Source organism: Schistosoma haematobium, chromosome ZW, assembly GCF_000699445.3.
Source record: "Schistosoma haematobium chromosome ZW, whole genome shotgun sequence".
Classification (NCBI taxonomy): Eukaryota; Metazoa; Platyhelminthes; class Trematoda; order Strigeidida; family Schistosomatidae; genus Schistosoma; species Schistosoma haematobium.
This window is the reverse complement of record NC_067195.1, coordinates 72,630,180-72,657,790: the sequence shown is the minus strand read 5'-3', so window position 1 is coordinate 72,657,790 and position 27,611 is coordinate 72,630,180. Positions and strand designations below refer to the sequence as shown.

The 27,611-nt window shown below is 31.4% G+C and overlaps 1 protein-coding gene across 1 annotated transcript in view; it reads right to left on the bottom strand.

Annotated features, from left to right (window-relative positions):
• The window catches only part of KCNH7_2 (Potassium voltage-gated channel sub H member 7), a 41,478-nt gene that overhangs the window by 11,467 nt on the left and 2,400 nt on the right, over window positions 1-27,611 (bottom strand). The window contains exons 2-11 of the mRNA XM_051212242.1: window positions 25,174-25,404; window positions 24,188-24,322; window positions 22,961-23,149; window positions 21,529-21,806; window positions 19,651-19,851; window positions 16,528-16,776; window positions 13,619-14,015; window positions 7,933-8,220; window positions 3,722-4,080; window positions 1,375-1,588 (exon numbers count right to left, since the gene is read on the bottom strand). Coding sequence (XP_051072398.1) covers window positions 1,375-1,588; window positions 3,722-4,080; window positions 7,933-8,220; window positions 13,619-14,015; window positions 16,528-16,776; window positions 19,651-19,851; window positions 21,529-21,806; window positions 22,961-23,149; window positions 24,188-24,322; window positions 25,174-25,404 — 2,541 coding nt within the window. The remainder of the gene's footprint in view (window positions 1-1,374; window positions 1,589-3,721; window positions 4,081-7,932; window positions 8,221-13,618; window positions 14,016-16,527; window positions 16,777-19,650; window positions 19,852-21,528; window positions 21,807-22,960; window positions 23,150-24,187; window positions 24,323-25,173; window positions 25,405-27,611) is intronic.

Genomic DNA, 27,611 nt, shown 5'->3' with positions numbered 1-27,611 from the left:
TGATGCGAAATTTTGTTTCAGGACTGGTCTACGTCAATACTGCAACTGACGATAGCGAGTGAAATGGTTGATTATGTAGATCAATTAACTTATCTTAAAAGTCTCATCTACCCTGGTGCGTTGGTGTCAGACGACAAATCACCACGAATTAAGGGAACTCATTCAGTCTTTGCTTGAATACACCACACGCGGTTCAGTCGACCTGTGCTTCTCCTAAGCAAAGGACGAGTTTACTGGGCAGCCGTACGCTTTTTTTAATTTTGTGCTGTGAGACATAGTCCTTTAGAAATAGATATACGTAAATTAATAGCGTTTGGCCACAGATGCCTTCGAAGAATTCCTCGCGTACGTTGGGACTGTTGAGTGAGTAACTTTGAATTTAGATGCAGGGTATTAAGTTAAGAGGAAGATTGGTTGATAAGGTGATACGTTTTCGTCAACTGAGATGGTCAGGAGATGTATTAAGTATTTTATCGATCACAGTCTACCTCAACACGATAAGCTGATTGAGGTGGGGGTAAATTGGTCTAAAGACGCGGGATAACTGTTTGAAACCCCTGTCTATTGGTTTAGAGCATGTTCGTAGATGCAGACTGCTTACTTGCAGTTCAGGTGATTATCGTAAACAGTGGTTAGAGATATTGGATAAAATATCTCAAAATCGGTCTCAAACATATTCCACTCTTCATTTACCTTCAGACCCTAATTTTTAGAATTATCTCATATTTTTTCCTTCCCGCAGTCCATCCTTCATTCTTGAATTATACTGTCTATTCCTAATCATTCCTACTATTATTTATATTGTCCCTATTTCTACTACTCTTGATTTTATCTTGAAAATCTTATTTCGCTATCGTATGGAAACTTGGATCAAAGCACATATGTTTCAGGTTTTACGTTGAGAATGACTGACTTCCAGCAACCGTTTTGTGTTGATTCAGTGAAAAGTTCATTTCTTCTCACTATTACACTTTTATATGATATTCATTGACTAGTCATCAAACGATATCAAAATCTATCTATAAATGAGTGGTTTATAAACTGCCGTCCATTTTTAGAAGGTGCATTGAATCTTCGTCTGTCAATAATCTTTGCCTTCTTTGTGTCATTTACGTCTCAGTTTCGTGCTGCACGTACTGGTTTTCGCGGTTACATTACATTTTATCCTACAATTTGCAATACGGATTAAGAAGTACTGAAATACAATTCTCTGACTTCATTTTACCACTTGTTTATGCAATTATGTAGTTTTTAAGGTTGCCAAGAAATTATTTCTTATCATCAAAAAAAATGTCATACAATGAGTGAAAAGTTAACATGTTCAAGGAAAAATTCTAAAGAGTTCATTTTATTGATTATATATATAATTATTACCATTTATTTCATGAAGTTGAAAGCATTCGTCAAAATCTTCTTCATAATCAGAATTGTCATTACTTACACCACCATTATCATCAGCGTCATTGTTATTGTCACCAACATCAGCATTGGTTTGATGTGATATGCTAATATGTTTAGGTGAGGAATATTTAACGGGTTTATCTGATGGTTGGATTAATTCCGGATTAAGAATGCATGGATCCGAATACTAGTAAAAACAAATATATGATATTTATACGTATACATAGGAAACACTAATCATATATATATATATATATATATATATATATATATATATATATATATATATATATATATATATATATATATATCGAAGTCAAAAGAAATCGGTGTGAGAAACGATGTTTTTTCGTTATCTCCGCTTATGCACTGACAGATTGCAGCCCGGATGCGATCAATGATGAGTTTTACCACCAGTTATCTGTTCTTCTCCAGAAGGCGCGTTCGACAGATATTGTAGTACTAACCAGAGACTTGAATGTTCAGGTCTGGCGTCTAGGCACAGAAGAGAGTCGTTTAGGTGGTCGATGGGAAATTGTTGGTCGCATGTGAAATAACGGGGACCGTCTATTGCAACTGTGCGCAGCCCACAAACTGTTTCTGGCTAGCACTAACTACCGGCACAGTTATCGCCAATGTACCACCTGACGTCACTCAAACGGGGTTAGTCCGGGTAATATACGGAGCTAAATTGAAGATTTGTGTTCATAGCATATTCAAACATTGGTCTACAATGAAGTCGGATCAACGGGCCACAAAATACTTACTCATATTTATACTGTTGATGGAATTATAGGATGCAAACACTTTATATTGATAGATTAATATGTAATTCACACTATTTCAGGTTTAAAAAATGACAATTACAATAGTTATGAATTCAAGAGGAAAGAAAGCTTATATGCGTTGGTAGAAGTTTTGAAAGTTAAATCTACTTTTAGTTTCTGTCTAAAACACAATTAATACATATCAATGGTGAATCATTTAGTGTAAATGAAATTCATAGATATACTTGATCTTTTAGCACAAGTAGAATTGCTTACTCTCAAACAAGGGTATGGATATGAACTGAGAGTATTAACCTATGCCTTGTCGAGATTTATGTTAATAATATGGGTTCATTGTAAAAATGCCTTGATTTTATTTACAATTTTAAATTCCTTATTATTTTCCGTGTTGAGAAAATAGAAACTATTTCACTGATATTTTTGGAATTTTCAACACCAATGTACCAAGGTATACACACTAAACAGATGACCATGAAGAGAAATTCGACTGAATTAAAAGTTAACTTAAGAAAAAGTGAAACTTATATGAGTTAATATTTATAAAATTAAAGTGTTATTAAGCAAAGTTGTTTACATTTAGTCGTAGACCTACCTATGCATAAGTGAGAAATTTATAGCACACTCATCCATACTTTAGTTTGTACACGTTTAAATTTACCAAACACTATTTAACTTATTTAATAGATAGTATCATCTATAGCATTAATAGTTTACTTGTCACGACACTATTTTCCTTTATTTCTATGGTCATGTATGCTTGATCACATGTTATAGCCCACGCAAATATTCTTATTACAAGCTTAAATGTTGGTTACTTAAGTTGCTCAACGATTCATTAGCTTGTCTACACATTTGTTTACTTAAATCCTTTTCATTCATTAGCATCTGTATTGCTGTTTGTATTCGTTTCGTCTGTTTGGTGGCTTTATGATCTGTTTTGTACAGTAGTGAGCTGTACTTTTGTTTTCTGAAATTTTTACACCGTTAGTAGTTATCTAATAACGTATTTCCAAAACAAGTGGTATGCGAAGTATAGGAATTATCTTGAAGAAATTCCACTACGTATTAAATGCCTACCAGCAACTAAGAGCATGAATATCGTTAGAAAAATATTAGAGTTCTGAATAGAGAAAACTGTTAGAAGTTTAGAGAATTTCTAAAAACCCATGAATTTCAGGTCAATCTGTAATCGATAAACATTTCAACATTTTTTGTTTTTAGTCGGATACAATAAATGTTAATCAATCATATGTTAAGAGGTCAATCAAGTAAAAAGTCATTGAGAATACAAAGAAACATAAATATAACAAAACTTATGCAGATAATATTACGATGGAACTAATTTCACTCTTGTAGTAGAATTTTCGAAAAATCTTACTTCTACCAGAAGTAGGGAATGATGATGTTGTACAAAACAACAATGAAAAACTAATGAAATTATAGCATTCAGGATATAGAATGCAATGCATCACAAAAAATTATTTAAAACAATGATTATTTAATTGGTATACCATGAGAATAAAATAACTTACATCACGTAAATCAAAAGTTATTTCTAATTCTTTTTTAAATTGTTTTGCAAATTCTGGATACATTTCTAAAATTTCTAATAGATCATCACGTTGAATTCTATGCAAATCACAATAAGTTAATGCTCTCACATTATATTTTGATTGACCCATACTAGTAAAATCTGTTGGATTCTCACCAAATACATCACCTTGTCCTAATACAGCAAGTATATCACAACCGATCATAATTTCAATACTTCCACGAGCAATAAAACATAAAAAATTCAACACATCACCTTTATGAACAAGTGTATCACCAGGTGGTACATGTGTTGTTTTTAATTTTAATGCAAGAGCTCGAAGACAACCTTGACTTGCATCTTTAAAAAAAATTTAAAAAAAAAAGGAATATACAATATAGAAATATTTTTTGAATTATGAAGGAAAAAGTTATGTAGACAAGAAAAATACATAAAAAATATTAATGAACTATGTTTGTTAATAAAGGTAAATCTATAGAATGATAAATTTTCAAAAAATATTATAGCTTAGACAAAATATACATTGAACTGACAGAACTATATACATATACACATAGTGAACGAAAAACTCAGGAGGGAGAACACCAATTCACTGCTTAATGCAAGATTACAAAGTGTTTTTATAAAGTGTGAAAACTATGCATTAAATACACTATTTGCATATCTTCCCTTAGTTGTCCTTTACATTTTTGATGATTCTTTTAATCCAGTTATTACAATTACTATCTGTTTACATTCCTATTCTCTTTAATTCGATCTTCTCAATCTTTTACTGCAGGGCGTTCTACTTTTGGATGTTGTTACATACTACTAATATTTGTCAGCATAAGTAGCATATACTACATCGTATGAAAATAAACGGGATTAAATGCAGAATATAATGTCTTATATGAAGCATTAGTTCAGTGTCTGTGATGAGATATATTTTCAAACTATGCAAAACATTTTTACAAAAAATCGGTAAAAATTTATCCGCAGTTTTGTATTTTAGTTACTGACACTGTTGTTTAATTTTAATTTGGATTAAAAATTCTGGTTAACATTGTATCCATTTTCATATCAATTTAAGTGAAATATCACGTATAGAAAATAGTAACCGTGCTAAATTTTATGGGGGATTTAGATAACATTAGGATGTTAAAAACCAAATACTAATTTAAAGTATCACACCACAGACTGATTTTTAGACATTTATTGAAAACTAAGAAGTATTAGACATCCATTTCGTCCTAGAAAGAAAATCATTAGAAGTATGGATCAACGACTCAAACATTAAAAACAATTAGTCCCTATATTAAATCTCGATAATGCAATAAGAAGACAAAGTTTATCAGAATTATGGGATATCTAATCACTGGGTAATCATTCAATTGTTTACATTTTCAGCTTAATTTGTGATATTGTGTAACGATCATTAAATGTTATTAATTATACTTTTTTCATATTCAATATAGTCTAATTCCACTGGCCACAGCTTCATACTAGAACTCTGAGAATTATCTCTCGAGAATTTAGTCACTAATTAGGATATTATAAATAATCCAGGAATTTGTTGAAATTATTCATTTAGGTAATAAAATTTCAGGACTTTTTTTTAAAAAGTCATACTGTACAAAAGTAAAATATTTTACTAATAAAATTTCAGATCAATACTTCAAGAAGATTGTGAAGAACTTTGACTGTCACTTGATTCTATATTAAACTGTTAAACTACGAATAAAAAGTAAAATGTATACGTCATTTATTCAGATCATCATATCAATGAAAAGATCAGCAGGAACGAAGAACTGATGATATTAAAAACCTTATCATAAATTCTAATAGATTTCCATAAAGATAGCCCTTTAGATATTCTTCTTAGAAACATTATGTTGTTATTAGTAATAAAATATTCTAAGAATAAATATAATAAAAGATAATATTAGGCACAATTTATTCAATTTACTTTGCATTAAAAAAAGGATTCTTTTCCTGTTAGTGATTATTCTTTTCTGTGGTATTGAGTTTTACTACTGAAATACAATGTATGCATAACTTTGGTGATATTTTTTTTTATATGGAACAAAATGATCCCAATTTAAATATTGAAATAATGATTCCTTAAATTTATGATAAACAAATAGGGAATGATTCTTCATGAATATTAAATATTTTCTATCAAATCTGAAATGAACTTGTATATATCAATGCTAAGGTTGGATTTGATAGTTTCATCAAATGAATTGAGTATTAAGTTAATAATAAATATATTTCTTTGTTATATTCCAATGGATAAAAAAATTATATATTTGATGTTTCGTAACTTAGTGTAAGTCACTTCTTCAGATTAAATCAAATAACCGAAATGAAATAAATACAAGTCCATCTACATTTATGTTCGTTATATTTTGATTTTTCAAGTTACTCTGAAGAAGTGACTTATATTAAGTCACGAAAAGTCAGAAATACAATTTTTGACTCATTGGGATATAACAAAAAAGTATATTTATTAGTAACTGATATGAACTATTTTTCTAAGTTAAAGATTTAAATAATCTAATAACTGTTGATATATTCTGTGTAAGCTCTTGGAATAAGAAGTGAGATTATCGTCAGAAAGTTTAGACCGTTTATTAATGACAGTCAGTTGTGTATGGTTTATGGTAAATTAATTCGAGTTTATCATTCATTTATTTCTTCAGAAGAATATTTTAAAGGATTTAACTTATCTAAGACGACTATAGCTGCAAAAAAATACAAAACAAACTACTGTGAACATTTATAGTCAATTGTTTTTAAGCTGATAATAATAGTTATCATAATAATCACTAACATATCATACATTAAAGGACATATGACTTTTATTTTGATACAATTTATGTACAAAGATCAGAAAAGAAATAAACGATAATGGTAACTAAGACAACCAATTTAGTATACATCTTTTGAGAGAGTATTAAGTTTGTATTAGGATTTAGGAATAAGTTTTGGATTACATAAGAATCTTAATACATAAATAAATGAAAGTGATTAATTTTTCACCATAAAATTTGGTAACAGAAAATTATGAAATATATTAGTCTAGTGTTATTTTTCAACGACAGAAGTTTTACACTTGAGTTAAAGACGTTTCACTTAAGTATTAATGAACGAAATTATTCTTTTGAGAGGATAAACATGGCTCAGCAAAGAAATAACGTAGGTTGTTTATACAGCCTATTCTGCACCATGAAGTAGATTCAGAATATCCAGATATAACTTCATATTTTGATAATATTTATATGGTCTAGACAAGTATTTCAAGAAGTGTATATCTAAACTTGCTTTACACTAAAGAAGCTCCTAGGAAATTAAGTGTGTCAAAAATAGTTTGTTGAATTCTTCTCATTATTATAGTCCTAGCTTTTTCATGTTTTGCTCTTATGTTTACATCAGATATCCAAAAAAATTGTTTTGGTTTTTCTAATTATAATTTATAACTATCAATTCAATGTTGATGACATATTTATTCTGTTTACCCTAACAACTATATATTTCTTACATGTTGTTAAATCCATCCTTGGATAACTAATTATTTATCAGAACTGTTGCATTAAATTTCAAATAACCTTATTATGCTCTAACAAACGCACATGAATTAATTATTCAGTGACTCAATAGATCACTTCTGAATTTAATGATAATTGTTAAAGGGATATGAAACAATTCCTCTTAAAGAAAAGAAATTTAATAAAATGTAATTGATATGAGTAGGAAATTTTAATTTGTACACTTCTATCTACATATTATGGAGATTTGTGATTAATATTTATCCAAGGAAACTGTTAATTACTAATATTTGAAATTGAAATAATTAAACTGACATGATTATAATCAGAAAGGGGTTGTGGAGATTTTAGAAATTTTCACAGATTGAAATCATGAGTCAGTTGAAGCGGTGGCGCAACTTCGTGGATTGGTTGAAGTTTGACATCAACACCGTTGGATGCCGGCTCAGTAGTCTAATGGTTAAGTGCTCGCACGCGAAGCAATTAGGTCGTGAGTTCGAATCCCGCGAGGTGCGGGTTCGTGGATGCGCACTGCTGAGAAGTCCCATACTAGGACGAAACGGCCGTCCAGTGCTTCCAGGTTTTCCATGGTGGTCTTGCTTCAACTGACTCATGATTCCAATCTGTAACATGATTATACTCAAACATAACCAGTAGTACTTACTTTTAAATGGTGAACATGTATTAAGTAGATTTCGATTTAGATGTAAGCATATATCAGCTTGTAAACATTCCGGAAAACTTCGTAATACTAAATTCATATCAATACCATTTGTATATGACCATGCATGTTGAAAAAATTCTTCTAAACGTCGTTTTAATGGATTTGGTATTTGATGAAAACGAATAAATTCTTTAACACGTACCATTTGAGCATGATAACGAGCAGTCCCACTATATAAACGTTGAATAATAGCACTTACATGTCCAAATATTCCAGCATACATTAAAGCTATCAAGATAAATTTAAAAAAAAAAACAAAAACAGATGTGAATTAACAACGTTTACAAAGAAATGTAAATATATTATGAAAAATAAACTGATATATAGATATTTAAAGGACCTCATAAGGTTTTAGTGTATAATTGTGAAGATATTTGAATTTCATTGAAATCACGATCACCATTGAAAACCCGGAAGCGCTGAATGGCCGTTCCATGTTATTATTGGACTTCTCACTAGTATGCATGATGATCCCACACGCAGTATTATTATGTGCACAGTATTATCTAGCTTCGAGAGGAAATGTTTGGAGCTTTAGTGCGAAGCCATGACTATTGAGTAAGACTTTTTTTCTATAAACTTTAACTAGAATTTCTAAAATCCTAATTCTTACTTCTGAACTTTACATAACTAGTCTTTATTAAGTAATCCATCTCAAGTTCGTCAGTCATCTACAACGCAGTACCAGGCACTTATATGCATCCGTCCAAGTTAACACGCCACCACAAGATGAATACCAAATTCGTAGGTGAAGTTACTTCAATGGTAGTAATATATAAAAGAAAGATTGTGTATAAGGATATAATAAAGGAAGAAAGAACTAGTTTGTAGAAAGAAAGATATAAAGTAATCTGACGATTTAAGGGAAGACATAGAATGGGGAGACCTACGCCGGTGTGACTGATTCTGAGCCATATCACCCAGTCCCCAACCACTGGTTACGATAGTCGCGTGGACCCCGACCAAGTTATCTGCATTTTCCAACCTGGCTCAGATCGGAAGTCAATGACTTCAAGGATTGATGCCACATTTTGGTTTGACCGTACTTAACTTTCTTCCATCGGTCTCTAACACTAGACAACATTACGCGCAGAGGTAATAGGTGGTCGGGCATGCATAATATGCGGCCCAACCATCTCAATCGATGAAGATTCACAACCTCATCAACTGGTTTACCATCATCTCCAGTTTTAAAAAAATACTCTTACCATGCTCTTCTAACCTAGAAATAAGGGAACGTTCGAACAATTTTAGTTATTCCGTATTACCATCTCTTAAAATTATTTTATCTCCATACATTACCCAATTCATTCTAGACGTTTCCGACTTAAAGTTTGTGCAGTTGCTTCGTTTCAGTGATTAATACTTTGGTTTCAGGTTGCAAGCAGCTGATGAGAATCCACAAGATAAATCAATTCATGTTATTCTGCAACGATATTTTCCCTTTCTTTATTCAAGTGCATGAATGAAAAAGATTGTATGAAAGGTAGTAGTCCGCTTCCTAATAATAATCTGAGTTTACAAAGTGAGAACTTTGAAGAGAGATACATGAAAGACATTAACATTTGATCGTACATGTATTCTAAGCATTTGTCATGTATGATAGGACCACCGGGTGGACTGATGAGGTTTAATGAAGATTAGTAGATAAACATAGCAGACCAGTTGATGAAAGTAAGAACATTGATTGATGGAGACATAATTTATGCATACAAAGCCATCAATGATCCTGTTGTGTTAAAGGTTGCTAGCATAGAAGTAAGTCTAAAGAAAGTTGGAGCTGATCAAATTATTGATCGATAGTCCGAGTTAATATCCATGTCAAAAAGTGCAGATGTATTTGTTGCCTATGTTTCCCTTAATCTTGAGTTTATAACATTATTTCGTAACTTATATCTCTCTCTTTTTTGTTCGTTTTTTCTAAATTATATACTGCATAATTTCACTTTACTGAAATTTATACTATTATTTGTACAATAATGTTAATACATGGGGTTTGGATTTGCAAATTATGCTCTAATTTGTTTGCTAATAGCCATCTTTTTTCTGAAAACCAATATGGACAGTTCAGAAAATAATACGTCTACTTGCTATCAACAGTATCAATGATACAAATATATAAATGGAGTATATCCAACAGAAACAAGTAGTTAAAAACTACTTATATCGATTAATAGTGAAATGTACATTCTCTGATTTAATTCTACATACTGTGAACAATTGAACCTTTGATTTACTTCTAAAAAGCTCTGTCGTAATTACATAGGACGAATATCTAACATATACGTTAGTTTGACTGGAACTATGAAATGTTATAGTAAACAACTACTGTTCAATATTGGAACAAAAAACACAATCATCAACTTTTAACATCATTAGAATGAAAAAGTGAAAAATATTTAGAGCGGAATTCCGTGAACCTATCAACCTAAGAGTTCATTTACAGAAACAAAGTTTAGAAAACAAAGGATTATTACACACTATCTTATAGAAAATCGATTTAAAATAGACAAACTGAAAGAAAAACTCCATAAAATGGATGTACATGTCAAAAATTAAATGTGAACATGAAAAATCTTCCCAATTCTCTTTTTATTCTTTAATCATTCTATCTTCTCATCAGTCTAATTTGTAAATACTTTATTTTCTTAATTGTATCAATTAAAGTGATATTCAACATTTTTCAATGTGGCTAAATATCAGTTTAGCTACGTTTTTCATAATGATAAAAAGTATAAATAAAATGATAATCGATTACTATGGTACACAATAAAGATCCTTATTGCAAGTATTTTTGGAATAACAGTGATAATTGAAAATAATAAAATAAGACTCAAAAAACAAGTTGAGCGAAGAAACACTTCTTTTCAGTTAGTTCTTAATAAGGCCTATAAACTAATATATCTATTTTACCAACGATTAGTTAGTCGTTACACAACATTCTGTAACTAACTGATTATTATTATATTGTTCAATTGACTCATCATCATTAACTGGTATAAGATTTCTACTCATTTGTAAAACATCTTTATTAATATAGAGCCCTGAATAGGAACTAATTGAAAGGGAATATTTGTTTTGCTCAAATTGTCTTTTTAATGTCTCAACGGGAATAATTAATGAGAAATGAAGATGATGTAGTATAGAAAGGATAAGAAATAGTTAATCCGTTATCAACATGTAAAATATAAACAAACAACTACAACCTGTCCTTATAAATTATTGATGTGTGGTAACGAAACTAAAATATGATTGATTACTGAGCGTGGACAAACAGTCACTTGGCCTACTGACAATTAAATACATGGTTTCCTTTCCTCTCATTGATTTCTACTCAGGACTCACTGAGTATGACGACTTGTAATTGTGTGGAACAAAGAATTATCTAGTTCTCTATCCTGGGTCGCCAATCGTGGATCTCATGTAATGTGACTATTCTTATTAATGTATTATCGTAGTGTACTTGAGAGAGAAAAGTATTTCAAACCATCCGTTAAATGAATTCTCAATAAAAAAACAAACATTTTGAAAATGTTCACTTTTAAATGTGAAATCAACTTAGTTTCAAAGATTCGCTGCTGGAAATGGTAATTCTGATTAGCTTCAATAGACATTCTGTGGAGATTTGATGTAAAGTTTTCTAGATGGTTCAGACAGAGTTTACGCTAGCATTGTTCTAATTAGTTTACTCTTTAAAGATATTTCGATCTCATATTTTGTTATCGTTTTGATCTGCATGAATAAGAAGAATTAAAAAGTTACTATATTTACATGAGATACAGTTGAGATAAATAGCTGAGATGAAAATAACACATAGAGATCATTTGTTAAAATAGTATGAGCAAGACGTCTGGGCTTACCTTGAATTTAATTTTACTAATAATTACCAAAGTAATATAGAAAAAATCTTGAAGAAAAACACACCTGATATTTCATATTTTTGCTCACTATGAAACTGACATAATGATTAACACTAGAAATCTTCAAACAGATAAGCCAGAGTCCTATCTTCCGTATGTTAGATAAACTATTCATATTTAGCGAAGAGAGTTCTCAAAAGTAAGGTGATTTAGAATGACAATCACTGACCAATGAAATCAGTACTATTACTTTAAAACTAATAGAGTTAATTAACTGTGCCTAAGTTATACGAAATTTAAATACCATGTATACGTCATTAAATGTTTACAAAAATCCAGAGTAAATGGTGTATTTCAGAGGTACTTGAAAAAATCTGTAGATTCAAGTTCATATTTATTTTTTATCGAATTTTGAAATACTATTTAGGATGAAAAATAGCACACACTGAGATTTTCAAATTGTGAAGAAGCATACTTTTCCAATATTCACCACAGAATTCGAATTTTGAGTCCTTTATTGACTTTCTTCGAATATTAAGTCATAATTTGGGACCACAAATGAGTTCTACTACGATGACGTAATGTATTACTAAAGGGACAAGGAATAACGCTTTTCAAGTGGTATGATACTTAGGACTTCTCCGATAGCTTTCATAGGGGACTGACCAGTATGAATGAGAATCTAAAGGGCAGATACTTTGTTGTAGTATGAAACTCAGGAGCCGTTGAAGCCCACAACACCAAGAAAGATTGAATACAAAATCATGAAAATTGTGACTGGTGCGTTACCTTTAGAATGGTGGTAACATTTTTTAGTGTCCCATATATCATTGAATTTTGAAAATAAATAAAAAAAATCCAATAGTTTTAAGATCTTCCATTTTATCAGTATTGACATTCAGAAATGAACGTAATCAGTTCTTGACAGCATATTATCTGCTTGAACAAATCCTTTCATATTGGCAACACTAATACAAAGATAACCGAGCATCTAGCTCTTATTATTATTATTAACTAGGAAGAGTTTTACTGAGTCATCTGAGCTAATTAACTGATATATAGTGGTTAATAATTCCCCAAAATTAGTAGCTCTTAAGCAGTTATCATTCATATCGACTATTTTAGCTTTACCGAATACGTCATCAGTTGAAACCACTAAAGCAGGAATCTGCATCAGATCACATTTCAATAAGTTGTTGATCGCTTCTCTTCTCCCATGAATGATAACTAACCAGCTCAAAAACTTTGCGCACAAGGATCACTTTTTCTCTGTCATTCAAATATACTTTCTCACTTAGTCATCCTCTAATTGTGATTTTATCGATTTTGGGATCATTTCGTATGCAAAAACTGGTACAGTAGTATATTCAAATCTTGATGTAACCGATACCACTTCATATACATAATGATATAATAAAATGTAACAGATAAATACTGATCACTTGGTCTGTAACTATACACTATACCACTTATTTGTTTAAGTCAAACTAATTCAAGATTTACATTTCTAAATTAATAGAATGAAACATATAAGGAACATACATTCAAATGCATGATCAAATGGATTTGATTTTCAGAAAAATTCTAATTTGTTAGGTAAAACACAATTGTTTATCTTTTGATAATCACACTGAATTCATATAAAATATATCAAGAATAAATGTAAGTATTGTTTGTTCAGGTGACTAATGTGAATTACAAAAGATTTCCGGTAATAATAATAATAATAATAATAATAATAATAATAATAATAATAATAAACTTACATCCAACTAACATAACACATACAGAGAATATTTTTTCCGAGTTGGTATTTGGGCTTACATTACCAAATCCAACTGAAGTTAAACTTGAAAAAGTAAAATATAATGCTGTAATATATTTTGATTTAATACTTGGTCCAAGTGTTGATCGATTACCAAATGGTTGTTTAATTTGTTCAGCTAATTGATCAAGCCAACCAATACGTACATTGAATTGTTGACGTTCAACATTACCAATAGCATACCAAATACATGCAAGCCAATGAGCAATTAAAACAAATGTAGCCATGAGTAATAAGAGAACAGCTGCACCATATTCAGAATAACGATCTAATTTACGAACAACACGTACTAAACGTAAAAGACGTGCAGTTTTCAATAAACCAATTAATGTAGCCATCTGCAAATAGAATTCAACAGTAAAATACATTCATTTTAACACTTTATACATAGTACGTAGACAGAATGAATGTTTAACTGAATCATAGGAAATTCAAAAAAAACGATAGTGATATCAGATGTTTCAAGTCAAATGACAAAGAGCATCATATACAGGTTTCCAAACCTATTGATACTTATTGTTGTTTGTATTATTCAGTAAGTTTACGTTAGTCTACAATTTAAAATTGAAGTTAGATAACTTATTAGCGTTTAAAACAAAAGGTACCGAGTTTTAGTAGCAATACAGACATCAACAGTGGGATGCAAACGCATCCAGTCCTAAATAGGACGAAAGGTGCATCACAGATACTAATGCTACCTTGGGTCCAACTGTATTACTTGATCTTTGTTTTTCGTAAAACTACATTTTTAAAACATCTTATTTATAACACAATATTAGTATGTATGTGGGAAATTAAAAGAACGCATACAATAAAAAGAGATTCAACTAATTTCACAATATCGGTTATTTCATACGTTACAAATTGTTTACCAAGAGAATTAACTATATGAAATTCCCTAATTGTACTGTAACATCAATTCCTTTTAATTTATTGTAATATATACTAAACTGTTATTTTGATTAACTGATGGTCATAAATATACTTCATTTTCTGTTACTTATTAGTTGATGAATAGAAGGTAAGTGATAATACTTTTTACAGACAACATCCTAGTTAAAATTCTACACAACTAGAAAGGAAATAGGTTGAACGCTCTGTGATATATTTTACGTAAACATTAGTGATGAAATCAAAAAATGTCATAGATAGCATGTGGTAAGAGTTTCACTTAGAAACATATTTCTCTTAAGACACTGAATCTTTTAATTTTCAAGGTATGTTGTCCTGATGAAAACTGAACAGTTCTCAGCAAGGCAAGGAAAGGCCAGTGAGATCTATGTTCATAGAACCTGAGGACAGGTTTATGTGATAATGACTGTCAAATGTATTTCATAGTTTATCTTTAGTTAAAAAACAGGTTATCTACCAAACTCAACTTATCTTAAAACTACAATACGTTATCATTAGAGAGTAATATTATGGACTCAGAAATCTTGTACGTACTCAACTTTGTATCATTTTTACCGAGTTAAGATATAAACTACTAAATCACCAATTCAGCAACCTCGATGTAAACACACATACATTTACCAGTTGTTAGTATAGGGTTATGGAGATTGTTGAGTTTTAATTGAACCGATCAATGTTAGACAACCAATGAAAACGTGGATGATGGTCGGGTAATATCGTTGATTGGTTGAAGTTAGACATTAACACCGTTGGATGCCGGCTCAGTGTTCTAGAGATTAAGCGTTTACGCGCGAGTCCGAAGGTCTTAGTTTTGAATTCCATGTGTACGATTGTGGATAAGCACTTCTACGACGAAACGGCTGTCCAATGCTTCCAGGTTTTCAATGATGATCTAACATTGCTCGGTTTATGATCTCAATTAAAACTTACCAGTTGTATTTACTTTAGAATTTATAATTCAACACATCACACCTACTTCCCTTAATCCTTGACACTAAGAAGTGATTGACACATGAATATTATAAAGTTCAATATCATCATCATATAGATCGGTAGCCAAGTAGATCTTAGTGCATTCACCTTTAATTTGTATCTTTCAGATTGAAAGATAAATCGTATTGTTCAGATGAACAAACAAAATAGATACTTTGCATCTTACTGATTTATTGTCGCTATGCTGCTGAAATTTAGCAACTTGAATCATTTCGAACCTGACATTATCATCTGTAACCGGATAAATCACTTGATACCTTAAAATATCAATTATTTTACCATGCAACTAATTAAAAAAATAATACAATAATCAGATAGCGGAGAATTTTAAACTTGATGGTTTTCACCATCTACTGGATCATAGTCAAATAACTAACGAAAAACAAGAAGTACACTGAACAGTTATCTCATCCCAGACTACATTCTTGTTCATTGCTCCAAGGATTAAGAGGTAGTCGTGGGACCTGAAGATCCTTTATTTTGCCCCTGAAGGAGTCGTAAGTGCAGAACACTAAAGGATTTCATAGACGAGACTATAATTTAAGAACGAACCAATCAAATATAAGATGACGATTGACGAATTTTCGCGGGAAATTTGTTCATACATTTGGCTAGATAGAGTTTTGGAATTATAGCTGATGTCAGTTCGTGATGAAAACCCTAAATTTAATTTTTAACCCTAACTATCAACTGAAAATGAGAATTCTAACTGCTTTATAACTCTCATTTAGTCCTAATCGGTAGGTGCCAGCACTCAAGGTCACTTCAGCGTCGCTCAAAGGTAGTCCATAAATTATAGTCTCACTGTTTCATACAAGAATGATTTAGTTGTCCAGTGTGCTTCTTGGTTGCCCAACTAATATCAGTCTATGATGTAAACGATAAAAATATCATGTCAAACATCCGTTATGATAATGAATTAGTACTTACAAATTAATAACTTACCTCATCTGTTTCAGCACCGAATAATAATAAATCAAATGGTATGGCTGCTACTACGTCAATTAGAAACCAACCCTTGAAATAATGTATAGCAATTTGACCAGGATGTGAAATTAATTCATCATTTCTATTCACATAAGTTGTACGAAAATTAATAAATATATCCACAATAAACATTATATCTACAAATAAATCGATAATTTGTAATGGATTCTGATACGATGTAAGACCACTATATCGACCCCAGCCATCCTGTATAGACAAGAGAAGAGAAGATGATAGACAGAAATTTTTAATGATAAGCTAATTTTCACACATGCATTATCTTACTGGAAAAAAACAAATTCAATGTAAAATTAGCCAATTTTAATTGATAATGTAAGTTTCCCCAAATGGTCATGTAGTAGAACAGGAAAATAAATTCAAGATTTTGATTTGATAAACTTAATACACTGGATATGATAGTTACAAAGAGATATAGGAAGACGAACTAAGAAAATTTATTGATATATATTCTCATCTCATAGACCTATTTACTCTCTATTTTATGATAAGTACTACTGACGACATTTGACTAATGTTTGTAATTTGGTGAAACATTCTGATTGATTACATGATAAGAAAACTTCTTTTCAAGAATTGACATTATTTATAGAGTCGATTTGAAATAAAGTGGTGGACAGTTCTTCCATCTTGTTTCTTAATCATCAGGAATTATATTCTACGACACCTATACCTGAATATTTTGTAGTAATACGGTAGTCGGTGACCAAGGATTCAAAATCACATTTAGTCTTTACTTAATAGGGTATATGAAACTACCATTATTTAGTGAAATCTGTGATAACTGTCTCCATTCCAGGTAGGCTTGAGACACCATAAATCGCCATTTTTTAACTGAAGTTTGAAAATATCTATCTCTAACTTAGCCACTAATGAGGATGTGAATATTGATAAGATGAATAATTTCGTGAAGATTTGTTTTTTGTGAAGACAGTTATTATCTCGAAATGACATTGACTGAGTTATAAAAATAGATAAAGACAAACATCTAACGCCTCCTTTTTTATAAAGATTCTTCAGCTGACGTCATCTAGTGATGGAACCTACCTTTAAAGTCAACAATGTTCTACAGACGACTTGTTGAAATCCTTACGTTTTAATTCTAATTAGATAAATGTAAGTTAGTTGCTGTTGAATGAAATCGCTTTAATTATAGATTCTTTTCAGAACAAAACAGTGCAATTTGAATAACACTAGTCATAGTAATAGTATATTTTTGTAACTGGAAATCAATATAACAAAAGAATCCCAGTAAAAAATGTTGGCACTGTTGATTAGTTTTATTGATCAATTAATTTCAGTCTAATAAAATACTAATCTCTCGATTTTTTTCTCGTTCTTACTTCATTTCATCTTGTTTAAAGTTAAACAATAGCCAGTTTAACTACATTTTTGACCTTCAACAAAGTAGGTGTGGTTAAGTAAAACAATGAAAAAAAGAAGTTCAACAAATACAATTTTAACCACCAGTCTCGTCGCAACCTTTACATTTTCTACAAAGAAGAAGAGAAAAATACCTTACTTGACGTAAATAGAGTGATAAAAAAAACTTACAAAAGTAATAAACTCTTTATTTTACATTAAGCATTCCAGGGAATGTAAACACTGAAAAAGCCATTCAAAGACAGACAAACAAATGAAAATGAAGAGAAGTGAAAAGAGGAGAGGAACATTATTTCAGCCGATCTCAATTGAGTTATGTAGTTAATTATTTATTTCTTCATGTATGTATGCGTGTACATTCAATCCTATCATTCTTAAATGATATAGAAAAGCGTATTTAAAGACAAAAATTAACTTAGCCTTTAACATTTCATTGCTAAATACTTTTTTTCGCAAAATGAATAAGGTGATCGTTGTTTTCTCTTCATGAAAAGTGAAATAAAGAAAGGGATCGAGAAAAAAAACGATGTAAGCAAAGACTAATTGACAGGAAAAAAAGAAAACAACAAAGAGAAAAAAATGATTGGATGAAATTCTGTTTTTGTTTTCAAGGACAAAATTATGATAAAAGTATGTCTAGTAGACAAGTAATTTTGATCGTTCTTGGCAGTTCAATCATTTGATTCTTCATTTTAATTTTTTGATCAATGTATTTAACATTGGACAAATACTATTGCTTCAATGAATATTTAAGTTAGATAATTTTAAGTAAAAAAGTAACATATTGACTATAAAAGTAAATGTAACACACTAAAGTAATAGTGGTTGGTATTTTTTTTAGTAGGAGATTTGGATTAAAATGAAATCACTTTTTAATGAAATATGTAGTTTAAAGGGGTTCGATGCTTGGATGATTTTATTTTTAAGTATACTATCCTTTTATAATTTCAGAGGCTTCTAAACTAAGATTAATACTTTAACTGTTACATCTCACATTATTATGTATTTCAAACGACAATACTTGAACTCCATGATATAAAAACTGTAAGAATAACTTATCGTCTTTATGTGGTATCGATAAAACGTTGGCTTATCTTAACCCATGCACAATGAAATTCCCAATCGATTAACGGATCTCTGTAATCAAATACAATGAGAAACCGTGACCTATGGAGTCCAATCCGTGTCGGGTGTGAGACAGATTTTAACTCAGACAACAGATAAATGGTTGCGCAATCGCTCATGGATGGATTGAAGTTTAACATCAATACCGTTGGATGCCTGCTCAGTGGTCTAGAGGCTAAACGTTAGCGTGCGAAACAGTAGGTCCTGGGTTCGAGGCCCGCAAGTGGGGTTGTAGATGCGCGCTGCTGAGGTGTGCCGTCCTAGAATGAAACGGCCGTCCATAGCTTCTAGGAATTCGATGGGGCTTCAGCTTAGATCGACTCGTGAATTTAACTGCTAAAGTATAGATTTGTTTATTAGTTTTTGATATGAATAAACATTGGATGTAGTCGCAAAATCGTCCAGCTGTAAGAGGTCAACCTGTAATCTTAAAATTGTATATGGAGTGATTTACGAATTACCAAGCCATTGATATATATATAGGGTTTTTCCAAATTTCGTATGAGGTTAATATACAAAGCAAATAAAAACATACTAAATAGAAAATTAACTTACATTGTGTCTTCTTTTTCGCTTAGCATCAGGAAGTAGGAACGCTGCTGCATAAGGCGTGAATACAGCTGTATAAATTACGAAAAGAAGAACAAGCCAATCCCAAACTGCTTTAATAGGACCATAATGTTTTAAAGTGAATGGATGAATACGTGGAGAGTGTAGTTTTTGTTCTGGATTTAATTCAGGACCCATGGAAAGCATCTAAATTGAAAAATAACATTTTATGACTAAATGCAACTTGAAGAAAGTTGAAAACAAGAATGTCCAACTGTTGATTTGCGTTTCGCACAATATCAGAAAAATGTAAACCGAGTTATTTGCAATTTCGACATTAGTATCTAAAAACTTAGAGTTGGAAAACTAACTTTCAAGAAGAAAATTGACCTGCTATCGGTTTCTGTGACAACGTGGGGAACGACAGAGCTTGCGCTTTGCACGTTACTACCGTCCATAATTGTAAGAAAATGCGTTCTGTCGTCAAGTCCTGACATTTTATATCAATTTTAAGAAATAAACGACCAATCATAACGAAATTAAAACTAGCTATTTGATAAATCAACTTCTAGTTGATGAGGTAATCAAGAAAAGACGCTAGAAGTGAGTAGGACACAGAGAAAATCATCAAATCACATCACAAAGCAAGCCCTAATTTGTGATACTATAACAACTCTTCTACGATCAATTTAAACTGTGGTTAATTTTTGTCAAGCCATTTGATTAACTTAGACAATGTTATTCGAACAGTAACAATTATCACGTTTCTTTGTACTACTGTGATTACTATCATATCTGTATAAACGTGTACGCTTGATCACATGACGGCCTACGAACATATCTCTCTCTAGCTTAAATGCTAATAGCTTAAATATCGCTCGATGAGTCATTCTCTTTCCCATGTATATATGTACTCGAATCCTTTGCCTTGCCTAGCTGCGCTTTATCCGATTCGACTATAAATCTGCTTCTGTATGTGCTTATGTACACACATTCGCCTCTCTGCTTATGGCTTTGTTATCCGTGCTATCAGCTAATAAACTGTAGCTGCTGCTTCTAATTGCCTTCTGATTTTAAACACCGTTGGCAATTATATAATAACGGTCATCAAGGTGACTGATATACGAAGCTAGCCACTAAAATCCTCAAGGTAAAAGGAATAGAGGCAAACAAAATGACACATTGCACTAGGAATTGGAGGCAGAAATCAAAAGGACAAAATGCTCTTGGCAAGGACTAAAAAATTCGGACAGAGTTGGTTGGAGATTCCTGGGTGACGGCTTAACCTCCAAGAGACATAACAGGCTTAAGTGCGTGTCAAGTGCAGATGTTTAATCTCAGTTTGGCTAACTTCGAGATAAATTATGGTATTAACCAAGTCTAAAAAGTGGCAACTTAATGATCTCATTTGAATCTACTAGGCAGAATCCGATCCACAGTTAGGGCTAGACAATGAGATATTGGTTATTATTAGGTGGTAAATTATTGTAAATATATCATTCAAAAGTCATCTTTCCAAAATGTTATCTAATAATGTAAATTTTACACTATTATCTACTGCCTCACAAATATTAATATATATGGTTGTTTTTGTTCTTGTTGAAGTCCCATGAATACTCACGCCTCAATTAGAAGTTAGACAAGACAGTTGATTAGATATTTTCTTCCTAAAAAGAAGTGTTATGACTTGTAACATCCAAAATTGTAATAACTATATGAAGTGAGTACATGAAGTAGTTTTTACAGCGAAATTACCATACTTTTCTCTTAGATTAAAACAATAAATCATGTATATTACAAATTATTTTTAAGAATTAAGCTGGAAAAGTGAAGAAAACCACAGTGATTTAGCGGGTATCAACTAAAAAGATTGTATTAACTGACCTCAGCAACTTTTTCTGAAACATGACGACGGGATGCGTTCCATGAGTCGGTATTCACCACAATTCCACCACATCCACGAGAAAGACCAACGAGTGAATTACCTCTAGACATATGTGAAGATGTACTCACAATAGAATGTCCTCTGCAAACTAAATAATTACGACCTCTTTTTGGTTCTTTCGGGACATTTGGGGAAATGCTCACAAGAGAATTAGATCGAGGTAGAGGTTGTTTCAATTCGCCTGGTTGCATTAAGCATGTGCAACTTAGATCTCGTTCTGTATAAACAATACATTAAAAAATATATTCAGTTAAACATTCGCAGCCCCCCGGGTTGTCTATAAATGTATTGTACTACTCTACCAGTGAGAAAGCCCTCAGTTATATTAGTACTCCGACGAGCACCAAAGTTATAATATTAGGGATTTTATAAAGATTGTGAAAACATTTAAAGATAGCATACAGTGTGAAGTCGTGTGAGATTAACGGAAAGCTGATTTTTTCCAAAATGTGTTTACATGCAAAACTAGTAACTCACTTTTCATTTAGAACTTTTGCAAATGACATTTCTTTAGGTGTAATGAGAACGGAAACCTCATTTACTTGAATAGTTACGATATAATCATAAAACCTAAATAGATTATTTATCAAATTTTAATCACTCTTTAGCATTACCAACATCACAAATCACATAACTTTTCCAAACACCACCTCTTTGATCAATGATAATTAAACAGTATTATTGTTGATCAGTTCAGTTTATGTTCTTTTATCTTCAATGGAGATTCCAGAAAGTCAGACTGGACTCTACAGGTCACGGCTTCTCACTAGAACTCCAAGAAATCCATCTTGAGGCTGGTCACTGGTGAACATATGATTATTATCAGTATGGGGATTTTTGAAAATTGAAGGACGAAACGGCCGTCCAGTGGTTCCTCGTTATCACATGCTTTGTAAAACAAAATTTGTCAAGTCTGTTAGCTAAAACTATCATTTGTCGGTAAAAAACTGGATCATATTTCTTTTTAATCTAAACCACTAACCTCGCGTTTAAGAAAGACAAATAGACTGCCTAAATTTGAAATGAAATTCATAAACTCAGAGGTACCGCATTGATCCCTATCGATGAGATGGTTATTAAATAAAGTTAGCACCAGTCATCGCTGATGTTTCTTTACGAGATTTCTAAGGTTAAAAAAATATAACTCTGAACAGCTTTATTTAAGGTGATTTGTTTGCAAAAGAAGGCAACGAAACAAAATCACCATTTCGATAAATGTTGATTTAACAGGTAACCTGATAAGTATACAATAAACTTCAAAAATTAGTCCATATGTTAAAGTGAACCGAGTGCTTTTAAATGCAGTCGTATATGATAGGTTAAACTTGTAACCTAGAGAATTTCTGCAGCATGCAGTTTAAGAACACTCACCTGTAGAGTTTGCAGAAGTTGAGTTTTCTAGTTCACATCTAGAAATGGGTTGTTCAAGTTCATCCTTGTGATCATGAACATTAGTTAATTGACTAATTGTTCGAGACTCTTCACCAACTGTATCATTGACTGGAATACAACACAGCTGTCGTTGATAATTTTTACTCGTTTTCCTATCGTTTGTTAAGCCTAAGTAGGAAAAAAAATGAAAACGGTCTCATCAAAATGCCCTATACGGTATACTTTTTTACATAAAAGTTTAAGAAAATATTGTCGAAAATATTATACGAAAAAAAGATCATAAAAAGAAACCATTGGACTAATGATAATATTTTTTGGGTATTCCTGATTAACAGACTCATTTTCCGATACAAGAATGATTTTAAATCAGTTTAATTTGTAGTATGATAAGAAAAAGTGGCCATTGATTCGACAAGTCAATGAGTTACCGATTGAACTACAATATTCAACTTAAAACTATGTGTTCTATTTAAACTTAAGCATCATTGGAATTAAGAATGATTTTGAACAAGCATTGATCAAGCTTATACTAAGTTATTTATTTGAAAAAAGTCATACTGAACTATGTAATGCTATGAACCGAGATGAATCAGGTTATATATCATACTTTCCATTTTTCGTTAATTAACAAGTTATCATTTATATTTGGAACTTCAAAACGACTCTGTATTAGTTGATTTTGTATTAATTTGTTTATAAAAACGTAAGTAATTTAATGGTACAATTTACAAAATCCATTAACAATGATGAGCTATCAGTTAATACTACAAAGCTTAAAATATTTTATATTTCTTTATATTCAATCAACTAGAAGTAATCGATAATATGTTTGTAATGAATTTAACAGAAATCCATTTGATTCCATTAAAAGAATATTATTTAGATGACAGAGGGTAAAAACGAGAATTAGATTGTATTACAAAAAAGGAGGTAGAACTACTTACGTAAATCATTTATGATTTAGTAACTAAACAAGTGGGCATTTTCTAAGTTAATTAATAAATACTCTTAAGTGGTATCATATAACGGTGTTTACTAAGCGAAAAAGAAAATAATTTAAAGTAAACAAATGAATTAGTAACTTGTTTGAAAAAAAAAGTATGATACAAATATGAGAATCAAGAAGTGATCAAAATTTTTGAAGTACATTATATATATATATATATATATATATATATATATATATATATATATATATTCACTTACTTGTTTTACTAGGGAGATTTGTACTTTTTGTTTTTCTAAATTCAGAATTAACCACAAAAGTTAAAATGTATAGGCGAACTTGACCTTCTGCATTACGTACTGGAGCAACTGTTATTTGACAAATAAATTGATTGCCTATTTGATAAAAAAAGTATTATTTATACTCCTATTATTATTATTTGTTAGTATGTTTGTTGATTTGTTCTCGTAAGGTAAAAAAATTGATGATAACTTCATATCACAGTAAACCGCAAAAAGATTATCAAAGAAAACTTGCATTCGTTTTCTCTTAAGAAATGGAATATAACAGTATAACTGAAGATAAATAAATTGATATTAAATTTCAAAGATTATTAAAACTAAATATAAGAATTAAATGAACCCAGCTACTTAAAAAATGTTTCTGGCTAGGTGTTTTTGACGAGATTAGTTCGTAAGAAATGCCACTAAGATGTGATACAAATAGATTAATACTGATAAATTCATGAGTACATTATTGGAATGATTATTGTTATGTTAAATATGTTAACTAATAATAGTCAGAACATAAGATAATTGATGTCAAAGATATAAATTGTAATAGCAAAGTTAGAAATCAGTATTTACATTTCGTAATATCAGAGATTGTAGTTTGATTATCCGAAATGACTTATTTTTCTCGCCCAATGACTCAATAACATAGTAAACAAAAGAAATACATGACCTAACTGCTAAATTTCAGCAAAAAAGAATCTTCAAATATGACTTTATTGTTTATTTGAATAAATAATCAATTCATCGTGGAAGTGATGACAAATAACTGAAACCTAACTGTAGGTAAATTTGTGCTCTATATGTAATTACAAATACAAATTGTATTGTGTAACTTCTGACTGGTCCTATTTTACATTATTAAACACTCGTCAACAGTATTCCAACTGTAAATTAAAGGATCCATAGTATAAATGGGCAGTAATTGCAAACTAATAGTATTACTATAAATCTACCTGATTTGTTGCAAAGAATAGCCATGATCACCTTCTCCTCATAATCTGACAGCGCTGTTTTCAAATCCTTGATAGATGCGAATGAAGTCGATGGTCCATATAGAAATTCCAGAGCGGCAGAACGACGTAGAATTTGAGCCCTTGAATATCCACAAAGGGAGCAAAACTCATCGTTGCAGAAAATAATTGGTGCTCCAGGAAGAACAGCATTAGCAATCAAAAATTTCCGACCTGCAAAACAATGATTATTACTAATTATATTTGATGATCGAATAAAATGCTTGTTTTAATGATTTTTTTACGTGAACGTTATGTTCACAGAAAGCCGAATTAATGCGATTTTTTGTGATTGATGAAGTATAAAAACCACATGATCATAGTTCCACTACTTGGAATTTTAATCATAAATAAGAAAGCTATAAAACTCCTTAGAAAATCTGTAGGACGACTAAGAGTTTTAATGTATTTTAATTTATGTTCTCTATGATGTGCTTGTCACTACATACTACCACTCAACAAATCAGTTGAGAGAATACCCTTAACATTTTATAATTGATCAGAATTATATAGGCGAAAAGAACAAAAAGAATATTTTAAAAATAATTCATTCAAATGTTACAATAGCTGAATAGGTGTTTAGAAAAATTCTAGTAATATGAAGAGAAATGGTAATCATTAATATTTGGGTAAAAAGAATTGTATATTGATAAAAACTAACCAGTATTTTATAAATTGATGAGAATTAGCTGGTTTAGAGCTGAGCAGAATAACGAAGTGTAGGCATATATTACGAAATTTATTGTTTTCATGTGATATGCAAACTAACTGATTACAGAGGCTTAATTTCATCTAGTGATCTTGTAACAAAACAGTAATTTCAGTTGAGGCTGTTAAATTAATTTTAATTCAAATAGAACTGTGAACAATTATAATGTCAGGAGTTTAAGGATCATGAAACATTGAAGGCTTTAGAAAAATGTGTGAGTTGTACAACGTTTCATTCAGAATACTAGTTATTCAGTCGGCCACAATCAACATAGAGTCTAGGACAAATAGTGGGATGGAATTAATGAGATGAATAGCAAAGGAGTCTAACGAACGGTATTAATTATTGTACTAACATTAATCATTGAAAAATATGATTGAAAGTAATTTCGATTGATAAAATGTATGAGAAAATATTGAAGCCCAGTGACTCCATGAACTGATGTCACGTCTCAGTCTGAACTCCCCTAGCTTTTCTACAATCAGGTGTTGCGTTAGACAGGATTTAGTGCTAAGGTACGCAGTATTTGGGTATTTGGAACACATATTTCAATCACCTCTGCTTGTGACCCGTATCAAACCCCAGAGCTCTTCGCCTGGTGTCCTCAAAGCATGGGACGAAGACATATACGACCAAGCACTAGTAAACTAAAAATGTCCACTAATTTAACAGACCATGATTTATGGTCATAAATTAATACACAGCTGACTGCCGCAGAGTAAACTGGCCTCTTAGTTGTCAGGTTAATATTTCTCATACACTACAAGTGACGTATGATGGCAGAAGCTGTAAGAGCATTCTGGAGTTGTGCAGTGATTTGAGACGTGTATAGGAAGTTAAATGTTATTTTAAAAACCTCAGTTGTAGAAGTTGATGGATGACTATCCACTACTGCTGACGATCACTCCGTAGACTGGTTGTCACTATAAGTTTAAGTTGACTTCGCCCCTCCTTCTATTCGAAGCTTGATGGAACGAGTTCCCGAGGACCTATCAATTCGGTAGACGTTGTTTAAACCCATAGATTTTCTTGACCTTCTGGTTGTAGTCACTTGTAAATATCGCTACTGTTTTCATAGCTGCCGGGTATCATCCCAACCCACGTGAGTATGAACATCACTTCGACGATTTACTAACTCTTGTCGTGTTTAGTAATCAATAACGTCTCATGCTTTAGGAGTAGGTTAATAGCTTCCTTGAGCTTCTTTGTTACTGCTTTGCTAGTCGATTTTGAAATATATCCTTGAGTTGAACTCTGAAGGATCGGTAGTAACCTACTTTTATCAAGAAAACGCGATTGGTTTAATGGAAATAATAATTATTATAACCAATTGTACCAGTGATTGTTTTACTGTACTTGTTTGTTTGACTGTACTAATGACATTCTTCCTTCCGTTGATTGTGACCTTGCACGCACTTACGTTTGCTCAATGGTTCCACTTGTACTCCTTTGACACGATCTCGGTATTCTTTTGATACCACAAAACTGCCAATAAATATATCTCGCCACTACCTCCAATTGCCTTCTGATATCTGGTACGCAACCTTCTTGTAGTGGTGATCATAGTCAACCGCGACTCGACGCGACATTACAGAACTTTATGTGAATTTTATGAGTCTAGTGAGTGGTAAACAAACATGTTCTCGTACTAGAGCAGGATCAGAGTCCAGAC